Genomic DNA, 14,272 nt, shown 5'->3' with positions numbered 1-14,272 from the left:
GAAGTATAGTTGATTTAGAATGTTTCAGGTGTATAGCAGAGTGATTCAGTTATACACACATATATTCTTTTTCAGATTGCTTCCCATTATAGGTTATTACAAGATATTGAATATAGTTCTCTGTGCTATATAGTAAGTCCTTGTAGTTTTCTATTTTATATATAGTAGTGTATATCTGTGAATCTCGAATTCTGAATTTATCCCTCTGCCCCCAAGTCACTTTTTATCTGAGTGTTATTGAAATATCAACCAGGTAAGTGTAAGCGCCAAAAAATTGCAGTCCAAATCCAAACAGAAAATTCGTTCGGTTTCTGTGCCGTCTGGGGTCCTCCATGGCCACACAGGGACTGTCGAAGGCTGGCGGGTGGGAGCTCAGCCCCACAGGTGTAAGATCTGTGGCTTTGTGACCGTGTCCCCTGGCTGTTCCTGTGTTGCAGTGATCCCGGACTCCCTGCAGTCCACTGCTGTGCGCCATACTCTGCACAGAGTGGAGCAGGACCCCCTAGAGCTCACGTGTGAGGTGGCCACGGAGACGTTACAGCACAGCCACCTGTCCGTGGCCTGGCTACGGCAGCGGGGCGGCGAGAAGCCGGTGGAGGTCATTGCCCTGAGCCGGGATTTTGTGCTGCAGTCGAGCAGCGACTACGCGCAGAGGCAGAGCCTGGGGGAGGTGCGCCTGGACAAGCTGGGGAGCAGCACCTTCCGCCTCACCGTCTTCCACTTGCAGCCCTCCGACCAGGGCGAGTTCTACTGCGAGGCCACCGAGTGGATCCAGGACCCAGACGGCTCGTGGTACCCGATGACCCGAAAGCGTTCCGAGGGGACTGTGGTCAACGTCCAGCCCACCGGTCAGTCTCTCGTCCCCACTCTCTGTCTGGCAGGGAGGGTGGTCAGACAGGCTGTGCAGACCCTTCTGGCGGTTCTGCAAGTACTCGGGTTACCTAGGGCCCAGGTAGCCCAAGCCCTGACCTTCTCAGGCTGCACTCCCCCGGCCCCTGAGTCCAGCTGGGCTCTCGACCAGAGCCAAAAGCTATTGCCTGTCTACCTCAGCTGGGCTGGGGGCGGGTGTTCCATGGGCCTTTGGTTCCCTGGCTTGGTTGGAAGGTGGTGGCGTGCCGTCCTGGAGCTGCAGCAGGTGCCCAAGGGCCTTTCCTTGTGTTACTGCTCACCTTCAGTGAGGGGCTGCCATTGTCCTGGTGAGCGGAGCTGTGGTTTGTGGGAGGTGAGCTGGGGCATCTGAGGCACAGGTGGGGGTCCCCCTTCAGGACCTGTAGTTTGACACCCCGCCACGCCACCCCATCCCATTTGCTCCAGTCACATGGCGGCGGTCTTGGTCTTTGCATAGCTTTCCTGCCACCTGGTCTTCTGCCATCCTAAGGGTGTGCTTCAGACTTACCTAATAGCACAGATTCCCAGGCTCTCAGGCAGTGCAGATTCCTGAATCAGCCTTCTGGGGTGGGACCCGGGAAGCTGGATTTTCAGTACACTTCCACTGTCTGTGCTTTGTCAGGCAGAGCTAGAGGTAAAAAGGGCAGAAGCGACTCTCTGGACATCTAATGGGCGTGAGGGCTTTTACGAGAAGGGTTGGGCTCCCGCGCTGGGAGCACTTTATCTGCTCTGTAGGACCCAGCGCATTTAGCAGCTTCTGGAACTTCCGGTACTAAACCTACAGAAGGCACTTTATTTCATATTTATCCCTTCCCTTCCTGGATGGTGTTAAGAGCAGCTTCAAAAGTCTGGGCCAGATTTTAAGTCTTAGCGCTTTCAAATTAGGTTGCATCAGTTAATCTTCTTTATTTTAATCTTACCAATTTGGAATGAGGATTTTTTTGAATTTGCCCAGCAAATGTATCCAGACGAAGCCAGCAAAGGGAAAACTAGGTGAAAAAATAGTTGATGACTTCACTCCGTGTCTGTGCTGCTCTGGTTCAGTGGTTGCAGCCCCAATGCTGCCCTTCTCTTAGTTGATTTCAGCCGACACTTAGTAAGTTTCTGCAGCGCTGCAGGTGTGGCGATAGGCATCGGGGATTCAGAGATGAATAACGCTTGGTCCCTGCACTCGGGGAACTACAGATGTGAAAGCCAGTGGCTGAGTGAAGGGTGCCCTGGGAACATGGTGAATGTGAAGTGTTCTTGCAACAATGTTTTCCCTGGGTGGGGTGGTTGAGGAAAATTCAGGAAAACCAACACATTTGGTGACTTGAGCTGAGCCTTGAAGCTTGAGCAGACATCAGGAGGAGACGCAGAAAGGTACAGAATTGTTTGACCTGCTTGGCAAGCACAGAGAAGTCAAGGGTGAGCAGATGTTGAGTTCCGGATTAGGAGTGGTGAGAGGAGATAGGAAAGGTGGCCTGAAGCCCACATGCTAGAATGTGAGCTTGGCCTTGACCCTGTGGTCCGAGCTGAATCAAGTTGTTCTCAGAATCTTAGGAGTCCTGTAGAGGTGCCTGAGCGGTCGCTTGTGGGTGGGCATGTGTGTGTGTTCATGTGTATGGGTGCATGCCATGGGGTGCTTGAGGAGGGCGTTTGAGGGCCGCGGTGTTTCCCCTTTGCCTGAACCAAATGTTTTCTGTACTGGGCAGCAAAAGACTTTGTATGAGGAAAGGAAGGGCTGCCCGCGACCGCCCTGCCTGGGCATAGCTTGAAAACCACTGCTGCCAACATTTGGAGGAGGGAATAGAGATTTTTAAGCAGAGAGTGACACAGTCAGGCCTGGGTTTTAGAAGGGAACAACCATGGAGGCCACCTAGTGTTGACTAAACATGTTGGGTCTGAAGTTGGGAGACCAGGTAGGGAAGGGCTGATAAGGCCAGGGCTAGCTCAGTGGCAGTGACCTAGGAAGCGGGCAGTGGGTGCTCGAGGCAACAGAATGGAGAGTATTGTGGAAGGAGGAATCCGAGGCTGGGGCTTCGGGGGATACCTGGAACTGTGATAAGGAGGGATGAGGCAATGTGCCAAGTCTTGCTTGAGAGCCTCTGCTTCCCCTTCAGTGGCAGCACTGGGTGTCTTTGCATTTGTTCTTGTGAATTTTGGTCAAGGAGTCCATCCCGCAAGCAGACCTTCATAGAGATGCTCAGCATGTGAAGCACCCAGCATGTGATCAGGCGTGGCACTCAGAGGCTGAGCTTGGGAGCGATGAGGGCCCAGGATAACTGTGGCAGTAAGAGGTGGTCAGGGGAGCAGGTTCGAGAGACAGAGTGGTCAGGCCAGCGGGAGAAACAGGAGGGATGGTGTCATGGACCCAAGGGAGGAGAGCTGGTCCAGAGGCTAAAACATACTTGAGAAACGCCTTTGGTTGTGATGGGCAGGGGGTGTCTTTGGGGACATTTGCTGGGTCGGTGAAGTGTGGGAGAAGGCCCAAAGCCAAATTTCAGTGAGCTGAGGAGTGAGGGGGTATTGGAAAAAGCATAAATCGATTTATGGAGGTTTAATTGACTGGGTATAACAAGGGCAAATGGCTGTGCAGAAAAGAGGTTGGTTTGCCCTGAATCTCATCTTCAACCTGGGAATGTGAAAGCTTCACCAGGCTATGGGGAGATTCCCGTGAGATCAGAAGACTCTTTGGCTGCCAAAAGAAGACAGCCACTGTTGCAGCCAGCCTAACTCTGAAGAAGTAGGAAGTCTGAGGTCTGGGGCACCTGTTTGCATGTCTTCAGTGGCATTTATGTGGAAGGGGTGGGGTTTTTTTTTTGTTTTTTGTTTTTTCTAAAATCTCTGATGTTGAGGTATAGATTACTGTAATCTGGTTGACCAGAAAGCCAGTATGTGGCAAATGACATGGGCTCCGTCCCACGTGGGTGTATGCATCTAGGCAGAAGCTGGCAGAGTGAAACCCAGGTCTCTCAGCTTGTTCTTTTGGGAAGGGAAGCTGAGGCAGCAGCTGTCACTTTAGAAGTGAGCCCTTGGAGTCGTTGAGGGTAATTCGCTTTGTCAGGAAGTTTGGGTAATAAAGGAAGAAGCTGATTCACTGGAGAAAATGGGTGTTGGGGGCAAGACCCTGGCTCATGTGGGAGGGGAGGAGATGGAGAGCCTGAGGAACAGGTGGGTACAAAGCCAAACTTGAGCTGGAGAATAGGAATGTGGAAGCAGCACTCTTGTGATTGCTGTGTTTTTTAGGGAAATAGGATTCTCATCTGCTTGAAGAGTGCATGGGATAGGGGGGTAAGAATGGGGCAAGGCCCTTAAAGATAAGATACCACTTCAAGATAGTGGTAACGGCTTGGAAATGCCAGTGTGGGGAAGACAGTCAAGATTGGAGCTAATGGTTATACAAGGAATTCAAACATCCCTGTAAATGCGATTCTCCAGTCAATGTTTTCTTTAGAGGCATAGAGCTAGAACTGGGAGGGGAAGGACTTGGGCAGTACTTACAACTGAAGCCTCTCCCACCCAAGGCTCTGTGACTCTGTTTTCCAGGACCCTTCACTCCTTTGTCTTCTGCCACGGGTGCCTGTGAGATACGATCATTATCTCATGGCATTGACAGTCACCGTGCACCGTTACATGGTGTGTGGGACAGTTAGTGGCGATGAGCCCTTCTTTGATCAGGCCTCTCCCCCCCGATGCCTGGTTTAACTCCCAGCTCTTTGAAGGGTGCTTGGGTTCATTGACCATTTCAGAGGTCATCTGGCTGTCCTTGGAAGTAGGTACTTTCCCACTCCATCTTTCTAGAGATTTGATCTGACAGGTGATAGATTAGTGAAAAGACATTAGTTTTCACTTTTCCTATGCAGTTTTGTTAGGGATTGTCTTACCTGTGTCTTACTTCCAGTATTCACTTGGGGGTGGAGGACATCTTTCTCTCTCTCTCTCCAGATAGATAGATAGATAGATAGATAGATAGATAGATGGATAGATGGATAGATAGATAGAATGTTTATTTAGATTGGGGTCAGCACCTGGGGCACTGGGTAATTTGTCTCACAAGTCTCAGCAGGGTCATGTGTATAATATTTACTGAAAATATTTGTAGTCCTGATGCTTTGATAGCGTTCTGGGCATATAGATCAAGGATGGACCTTTGTAATCTGCTGTGCAAGTGAAATTAGGAGTGATATTGCTTGCTGATCTCAGAGTCTAACCTGGGGGATTATACGCTGCAGACAGAGCCCTGTCGACTTGACTGGGATAACAAGCCCTTTAGACTCTCTGGGTCTGGCTACCTTTGAGTTCCCTCTGTGATATTCGAGAGTTTTTCTCTCAAGACAGGTGTGGAGGTGCCTTCCCAGTAGTCATCTTGGTGAGAAGGTGTGGGTGGTGGGAATTTGCTGATGCGGTTTGGAGAGCTGGCGCCCTCGGTCACCCAGAATGCATCCGTTTTGTTATTTGTTTTCTCAGACAAAGAGTTCACCGTTCGGCTGGAGACCGACAAGCGGCTGTATACGGTAGGTGAACCGGCAGAGTTCAGGTGCATCCTGGAGGGGCAGAACACTCCCGACCGTTACTTTGCCGTCTCCTGGGCCTTCAACAGCTCGCTCATTGCCAGCATGGGGCCGAATGCTGTGCCGGTCCTCAACAGTGAGTTCACGCATCGGGAGGCCAGGGGCCAACTCAAGGTGGCCAAGGAGAGCGACAGCGTCTTCGTGCTGAAGATTTACCACCTCCGCCAGGAGGACAGTGGGAAATACAACTGTCGTGTGACAGAGAGAGAGAAAACAGTCACCGGGGAATTCATCGACAAGGAGAGCAAGCGTCCCAAGAACATCCCCATCATCGTCCTCCCCATCAGTAAGTGCAGGGATGTGCTGCTTCCTCCTCCTCCCACTCGTCTGGTTCAGTAGCTAGCACCATCTGACAGAAGTCGGGGGAGAGGAGAAGAGCTGTGGGGAGGGAAGGGCAGGGCGGGGCAGGTTCAGTCTGAGCTGGCAGAGAAAACCTGTTACCCCCTCTCCTTTCTCCAGCTCACCTGCCCACACTTAGCAACCCTGGTAGGCAGAGCGTCGGGTGTATGTTTGCAGGCTGGAGAGGGGCACGGCAGATCCTAGCGCTAGCAGCTCTGTGTAAATGCCTGCAGTGCCAGCTCAGCCTGGATGCCAACCAGGAATCCAGGACAGCTGTTTGCTCCTGTGTGGGAATTAAGTCCCAGAAGAAGTGGGTGGATGCCCGTCTTGAAATCTCACTTAAGAGGGTTGGTCTTTTATGGGAGGATTTTAAATGCTAAAGCGCATTATTAAGAAAGATTCACTCTCTGGGTTTTGGAGGTATAGGGGATTGGCATTACCCTAATTGTCTATCCCCTGTCGGAATTGGGTTTTTAAAAGTCAGTGGATGGGACCTCTCACATCTTCCTGGAGCACAGGCTTTTAAAGCTTAGCTTATTTCCAAGGCTGCTTAGGTGGGCTCCCTGCCTCCTTGTAGCTGGCATTGTCTGGGTGGGTATCAGTCGGGACCGGGGACCCGGGGGACTGCCTGTGTTCGCTTATGTTGGGTTTAGTTATCCATAGTATCAGGATGTTCTCATTAATACCTCGTTTCTCTCATAGTTTTGTTTTTAGTAAAATGAGAATGCTTTGAATGCCCTGATTTTAAGCAAGATGGTGACGTTTTTAAACTAACCTTTATTTAACCTTTTGCTCCACTGCTCAAGCTGTTCTTTCTCTTAGCCCTGTAATGATTCCTTTTTCATTTTTATTTACCCTTTTACGTATTTAATATAGTTTCGAGTGTGAAGAAAGGAAACAGACAACAGGGGTCTTGCCACTCTTTTTTTCTTTTCTCACCAACAGGATGACTTTCCTGTGTGCTTTGTTTTTTTTTTTTTTTAAATCTCTCTCTCACACACATCTCACCTTGAAATTCTTTTCTTTCTGAGACTGTTTCCCCCTGCAATGCCTAGCATGGTGCTTTGCGTAGGGTAGGTGCTTGCTGAATGGAATTTGTTAAACTGGATGCCCACTCTCTTTAGTATTTTCCTGTCGGACTGCGCCTGCCTTAACCACGGTCTCTCTACTTTTAAATCTGCAACTAATTCCTCATTGTTCTATAAGGATCCAGTGAAGGGCAGCCACACTGTGTACTTCCCTATTTTTTGTACTAAGAGATTTCCTCCATCTCCTTCCGAGAACTTGTTTGATGATCTGTGGCCTGCTATATTGCTTTTCCAGCAGATAACTGGGTAGTTAAAGTCCCCCAGCACCACCAGATCCTGCCCCAAGGCCACTTGGGTAAGTCTACCAAAGAACAACAGTGATCACATCGGTAATGGTGATAATAAAAACTCAGATTTTAATGGCGCTTTTCCTCTCAAGAGCCCAAAGTGCTTCTGCGTGTATCATCTCCTTCTCCACTCCCACCCCTCCAGTCCTTGGAGAGGCCAGTATTCTATCCATCCTGTGAATGAAGAGGCCAGAGCACCATACAGGGAAGTGGCTGAGCTGGTCTGATAGTGGTCGGTCGAGCTTGCATCGCATGGGAAGTATTTGCTTCTAACTCCAGACTCACTGCTCTGCGCTTAGCCTGTGCTCCGTCACCAACCTCCTGATTTGAAATTTCGTTTGTAACCGTGCACTCAGATTCTCGTTAGTTCTGTCCTAGTTTTCATTTAATCCAGAGAGTTTTAAATTGTTGGCTGCCTTTTCTCAGGCCTGAGAACACTTGTAGATAGTCTTTAACAGGCAGTCAGCACCGTGTCTGCATTTGCCTTTGCCTGGGCTGCGGAATGGTTTTGCTTCTCGTAGTTTCACATCTAACTGCGTGGTTTTTCCAGGCTTGCTCAAGTAACAGAGCACCAAACAGCAGCCCTTGTAACAAACAAGCCAGGGCTTATAGAAGATAGAGCCCATTGGGGTGACAGTAGGGGGTGGGAGTGATGTCCTGCAAGTCATTCTTCTGCTTGAGGCAAGCAAAGGGATTTTTTTTTCCACTGATGCCGAAGTTGCCCTTCTTTAATTCCTCACTTTGAATTGATAACGCTGGAAGTGAGTCACTAATGAGTCTTTAATCTGAAGAGGAATATTGTTATTATTAATGAGGATGATGAAAAATAATTACCCCATCTAATACCCTCAGTGTCGTGACCCTAAGAAGTAGGACTCTTAGTAGCTCCATTTTGCACATAAGAAATGGAAGCTTGGGTAGGTTAAGTAAGAGCCCCGAGATTGCAGAGTTAGGAAGCAGTAGACCTGGGCCTGAGCGTGGTCTGCCTGCCTCCAAATCCTTGCTTTCAGCCACTACTGCTACAGATGTAGCTACTCGGGAGCCCTGTCATCTCCATGACTCATCTAGGTATGGCTTCTGGGAAAATTCCTATTCCCCACCCTGTCTGTCTGGACTTTTTTTCATGTGAAACAAGCCAACCCAGAATGGGTGGAAGACATGTTCACTGTAGCAAGAGCTCCATGCCTGGGCTCAGTGCTCATCTTTGCGTGTTTCTGCCTGTGGGGGAAACACACGGGAGAAAAGATTGATTCAAATGCATGGCCGTGGGTATGCTTTTCCCCTCAGTAATTGGGTGTGCCTCTTAATCTGGGATTTGATTTACTGATTGATTTAAAATTGATGTATGTGTTTCATGTGGATGGTGCCCAGAAAATTGGAGCCGAATTCGTTGGTACTTGCTGTTTTTTGACACTTAAGGGCTTTTGGAGCTCTATAGATAATTATACAAAATAATCTATGCATAATTAAGATAAAGTATCCACATTCTTTATAAAAACAAAGAGTTAACGGGAGTAGTAAAATTAATTATGATCATGGTAACCAGTTTTTGAAAACCTACGTATTAGGTGATTTATAGACATTGTCTCATTTACTTTTTAATCTTTGAGAAACTGCAAAACGTAGCACTCTCGCTGTCTCATAGAAGAAGGCGTGTAGAGCTTAAATAATTCCATTGGTGGAGTTCATATAGCTAAGTGAGGAGCGAAGGAGAGAGGAATCCTTATCCCCGAGTTTGATTGGCAGAAACTCAAGGTCAAGAGCAGTGGAACCCCAGGGCTGAAGGTGGACAGCAGCAGGAAGGCGAGCCACCGGCTTTGGTCTGTTGCTGTGTGTTAATGAAAGTACGAAAGCTTGCTCCCCACACACGCTGTGAAATGAGGCCATCTGTGCTCTATTACTGCCCACACCCAAGCAAGCACGTGTTGTCCTCCAAATGCTTCCTGTCACTTTTTTTTTTTTTCTATCTCCTGATATTGCCCTGAAGGGCTCAAATGGCATGTATGGATGTTCAGCTTTTATGTGACTGCTGTAGCCCCTAAATTATGGGAAGATTCGGTGAAGTAGAATTTTCAAGGTATTCAACGTACTGAAAATCCAAGTCAAAGATTCTTGAACCCTGCTGAACACATTACAGTCATCCTTCAGATTCCGAGGGGGATTGGTTCCAGGACCGCCCCAAATCTGCGGATGCTCAAGTCCCTTATATAAAATGGCATTGGATTTGCATATAACCTGTGCACATCATCTCTAGATTACTTATACCTAATACAGTGTACATGCTATGTAAAGAGTTGCCAGCGCACAGCAAATTCAAGTTTTGCTTTTTGGAACCTACTGGAATTTTTTTTTTTTTTTTTTTGGCATATTTTCTATCCATGGTTGGTTGAACCCCTGGATGTGGAAGCAGTGGATATGGAGGGCCTGATGAATTGCTTTGTGCCCTAAGGGTAATGTCTCTCTGTTCTGATTCAGTCTCAGGTCTTAGACGCTCATGATCCCACACGTTATCTTTGTATCCAGTAAAGGGTCTCCTAGGTTATCAGCTCTAAAATCACAGGGAGCGAAACCCAGAACCAGCCAGGGCTTGCAGCAGCAGCAAGTGTCAGTGCTTGCATCCTCCAAGGTCCCCTTGTACCTGAATAGAGTGACATTTGTACCCCTCCTCCTTTGATGTCAGTGGAGCCCAGAAAGCCCCAGCGTGGCACTCTCTCCCTCTGCACAGAGAGCAGCATCTCAGTGGAGGTGGCCAGCAATGCCAGCGTCGTCCTGGAGGGTGAGAATCTACACCTTTCCTGCAGCATCCGCACAGCGGGTAGACCACTAGGCCGCTTCTCCATCATCTGGCAGCTGGTGGACAGGCAGAACCGCCGCAGCAACATCATGTGGCTGGACCGGGACGGCACCGTGCAGCCTGGCACGTCCTACTGGGAGCGCAGCAGCTTCGGGGGCGTCCAGATGGAGCAGGTGCAGCCCAACTCGTTCAGCCTGGGCATCTTCAACAGCAGGAGGGAGGACGAGGGCCAGTACGAATGCCACGTGACCGAATGGGTGCGGGCAGTGGATGGCGAGTGGCAGGTCGTGGGGGAACGCCGGGCCAGCACCCTCGTGTCCATCACGGCTCTCGGTAAGTAAGCTCGGCAGTCTTTCCGTGGGACCGTTGGGGAGATGCTCCCGTGTCAAGACTCTTGTAGGAGATAGACGGCACCTTCCAAAGGGTTTGATTGAAGAAAGTATTTATGGAAGTGTAGATGGGGTTCAAGGAACCAATAGTGGTTCTCCATGGTGGGCCCTGGGGATGGGCAACAGCTGAGCGCTGTTACTACTCCTTGGTCTGGGTGGTAGGAGTGAAGTTGTAAGGATTCTGGCCTGGGGAGTGGTGGCCCCAGGTGGAGGAACAAAGCCCACTGCCAAAATTAACCTGGAAGAGCGGGAACAAATCCTCTCCCTCCTGCACCCCAGGCCCTCCTGTGCAGGGGCTCAGCCCTCCTGAAAATGCAGAGCAGGGCAGAGAAGAGTAGAAAATCACCTTTTGCCATCTATTTAGCCCTTACTACCCTTCCTGGCTGAGTGTAAGCACTTAAGCTTAATTGTTCCTTGGAATCCTCACCTAGCCTACAGATAGACACTGTCATTTTACAAGGAGACTCGTGAGACAAGTTGGCTGATTTGCCCAGGACTATAGCTTTTAAGTGACAGACACACAATCTGAACCCAGGAAACCAGCAATCTGTCCTAAATTTTTTTTTCAAAGACCGTGTTTTTACCTTTTCCTCTATAAGGCTCTTCCTAAAGAAAGCCATTTCCTGATTAGCATGAACTTAAAAGATACCTTGAAATTTGCTAAAGCCAAAGAATATTAGATTTGCTTCTCACGGGGTAAAGAGGCTTCTATCAACATTTATCTGCCTAATAGAATCAGTATATTAAAAGACCAATCTGCCGCTTTGCTGGGGAGGTAACTTGTCATGTTAGGTGTTTCTGTTTGTTAAGAGACTGTGACATCAGTTGTCCTCAGTGACTTTGCATCCCACCCCTGGGACCATGCTGCCACCTTCCTCATAGGTAGGGCTGGTGGTGCTTTGGACCACCTTACCCCAGTTAAGATGGCAACACCAAGTGGTTTTGCCCCCAACAAAGTCCTTCCCCCCCGCCCCCATTAGAATTATTTTTACTTTCCATAAGCTTAATCCCAAAGGTTGATCTGCTTTCGGCACTCATCATCCCATTCAGATTTCTGTCTCTGGAAACCTCATCCAGTGGTTGAGCTTCCGGGTCAGCTCACTCCCCATGTCTCTCTCTGCTCAGTACCGTATGTGCACACGTGGAAATGGAACCTGTGAGGAAAGTCCTGGGTGTCCAGCAGAGGGAGTCTTTCCCATCCTGGGAGGCTAGGAATGTCTGAGGGGCGGTTAGGGTTAGAAGTAATTTTTCAGCATGAAGTTGTCCTCTGAGTTTTTTCATATTCACCGTATGTCTGTGGTTCCCATAGCCAGAGCTTACCAAGGGGCTCTGGCCAGGCTCTGCCGAAAGATTCATTCGGTGCCTTTTTACCTATGAAGTTTAAAGTACTTTCCTTTATGTCTATTTTTTTTTAAACAAACTACGTATTTAACAAAATATAGTATATGCTGTATGTCAGGTACTATTCCAAGTATTTAAATACTAACTCATTTAATCTTCACAAGGACCCATTTTACAGATGAGGAAATAGAGGCAGAGAGAAGTTAAGTAACTTGCTCAACGTCACATAGCTAGACAGTGCCAAAGTTGGGCATCTGGCTCCAGGGTCTGTGCCTTTAACCACTGTCTTATGCTTCCTGGGAGTAAAGCAACCTAATAAGTCCCCCGGAATCAGTGGCACACAGATTTGTAGCGTGACTGCCATTCACTGGCAGCTTGATAGTGGACAATTTATCTACCCTCTCTGAGCCTCAGTTTCCTCATCTGTAAGAAAGGGGTGATAGATTCAGTGAAGTGTGATGAAAGCCAAGCAGTTGGCACCATGCCTGGCCCATAGTGCTCAGGAAATACTGGCTGCTCTCAGTTTTATGAGCATAACGAATGTGTTAACAGTCAGTCGTATTTCAAGGCTGAAGGGACTCTGATCACTTCTACTGAGGAGTCAGTACTGGGGATTAGTGATGCTGGAATACGGACAGACTCAGCCTAGCGTACCTGCAGGGCCCCACCTCACCCCAGGTCCTACTTGGTGAAGGTCAGTCCCGCCTGCTGTGGGTCCCTCGCTGCCTCTTTGCCCTGGATTCCGTGGGGAGGTAGAAGAGGGACTGGAGAGCAAGCCGGCGCTGCCCAGCCCGGGGAGCACAGGCACCTGCTCCACCTGCCTCCCCTGCTCCAGCACTGACGCAGTGGTGGGCCAGGCACAGGGGCCGTCCGGGCTGGGGCAGGGTGCATCCACCTGAGTGTGGTGAAGGAAATCGGCCCTGGGGCTCTTTTCTCCTGTTTCAGTGTGGAATCCCAAGATATCTAGGGATGGCCCCGCCTACATGCACTCAGTCCCTGTGAGTGGGACTGATCCAGCACAAATCCCCGTGAGGGTTCATAGGGAAGGGTTCGCTAGTGCTGCTTGAGGATTGCTGCCGGCCTCTTTCTGTGGGGTCCTGTGAACTGCTGGGTTTGTGTGTCAACACGCTAGCAAAAATAGTACTGGCCTGGGCATCCAGACAGCCCCACGTGTGAGCCTTTGCTCTGTCCCGCTAGCTTCTGCCAGGAGCCCTGTCACCGCGTCACATGGCCCTGAGAAAGCCAAGTGTCTCCTCTGGCCTGAGTTTCTCTGCTCTTTCTCCAGAAACGGGCTTTGCAGTCACTGCCATCTCCCGCACGCCGGGGGTGACCTACAGTGACTCCTTTGACCTGCAGTGCATCATCAAACCCCATTACCCCGCCCGGGTCCCCGTGTCAGTGACGTGGCGGTTCCAGCCAGTGGGCACCGCCGAGTTCCATGACCTGGTGACCTTTACCCGGGATGGAGGAGTCCAGTGGGGGGACAGATCCTCCAGCTTCCGGACCCGAACGGCCATCGAAAAGGCTGAATCCAGCAACAACGTCCGGCTGAGCATCAGCCGGGCCAGCGACACGGAGGCGGGCAAGTACCAGTGTGTGGCAGAGCTGTGGCGGAGGAACTACAACAACAGCTGGACGCGGCTGGCCGAGAGGACCTCCAACCTGCTGGAGATCAGGGTGCTGCAGCCAGGTGAGGGTCCCGGGGTCCCCCACGCCTGCTCCGGCTGAAGAGAGCCGCAGAGAGGCAGGAAGTGTCGTGCGCGGAGCCCTCGGCCTGGCTGCTCTTATTTCCCAACTTTCTAGTTTGAGAAATTTCGGGTGTGTAGGAGGTTGCAAGACTCGTATTCCCTTTTCGTGATGACCAGTTGTTAACATCTTACCACGTTTGTTTCTCCCTCTGTGTGTAATTTTTTGTTGTTTTTGAACCCTTTGAGGGTAAGTTGCCAACATCAGGAGACTTCCTTCTAAAGACTTCAGTGTGTATCTCTGAAGATCAGGACTTTGTCCCACCCGACCACAACAGTGTAATCAGACTCTGGGAATTTGACGTGATTATAGGACAGTACCAGCATTTCCGCAGTTGTCCCGGAAACGCCCCTTATAGTGTTTTTTCCTTCTAGGATCCAGTCAGGGGTCATACATTGTATTTAGTCGTCATGTCTCTTTATTTTTCTTTAATTTTTAAAATTTGTTAAATTTTAATTAATTTATTTTTAATAATTTGACAGTTTCTTTTCTTTTTTAAAAAGTTATTTATTTGGTTGCACTGGGTCTTAGTTACGGCTCTTGGGCTCCTTAGTTGCAGCTCTCCGGCTCCTTAGTTGCAGCATGCAAACTCTTAGTTGTGGCATGCATGTGGGATCTAGTTCCTTGACCAGGGATCGAACCTGGGCCCCCTGCATTGGGAGCACGGAGTCTTATCCACTGTGCCACCAGGTAAGTCCCTGTCATGTCTCTTTAGACTCCTTTAATCTACGATAGTTCCCCAGCCGCACGTGCATGCGTGCGCATGTGTGTGAAGACGTTGATATCTGTGAAGTGTGCAGGCCAACTAGACTGTTTTGCAGAAAGCTCTTTCTCTTAATGTCATCTC

At 49.6% G+C, this 14,272-nt stretch overlaps 1 protein-coding gene across 2 annotated transcripts in view; it reads left to right on the top strand.

Moving 5' to 3' along the window:
* IGSF3 (immunoglobulin superfamily member 3) overlaps positions 1-14,272 on the top strand; it is a 96,534-nt gene that overhangs the window by 60,087 nt on the left and 22,175 nt on the right. For both annotated transcript variants that reach the window (XR_003005887.1, XM_024764923.1), the window contains exons 4-7: positions 438-848; positions 5,338-5,727; positions 9,881-10,282; positions 12,965-13,369. Coding sequence is in view for 1 of the 2 variants with exons in the window: in XM_024764923.1 (XP_024620691.1) it covers positions 438-848; positions 5,338-5,727; positions 9,881-10,282; positions 12,965-13,369 (1,608 nt within the window). In the remaining variant the exon portion in view is untranslated. The remainder of the gene's footprint in view (positions 1-437; positions 849-5,337; positions 5,728-9,880; positions 10,283-12,964; positions 13,370-14,272) is intronic.

Source organism: Neophocaena asiaeorientalis, unplaced genomic scaffold (genome assembly GCF_003031525.2).
Source record: "Neophocaena asiaeorientalis asiaeorientalis breed wild unplaced genomic scaffold, Neophocaena_asiaeorientalis_V1.1 scaffold62, whole genome shotgun sequence".
NCBI classification, from domain to species: Eukaryota; Metazoa; Chordata; class Mammalia; order Artiodactyla; family Phocoenidae; genus Neophocaena; species Neophocaena asiaeorientalis.
This window is presented reverse-complemented; position numbering and strand designations above follow the sequence as displayed.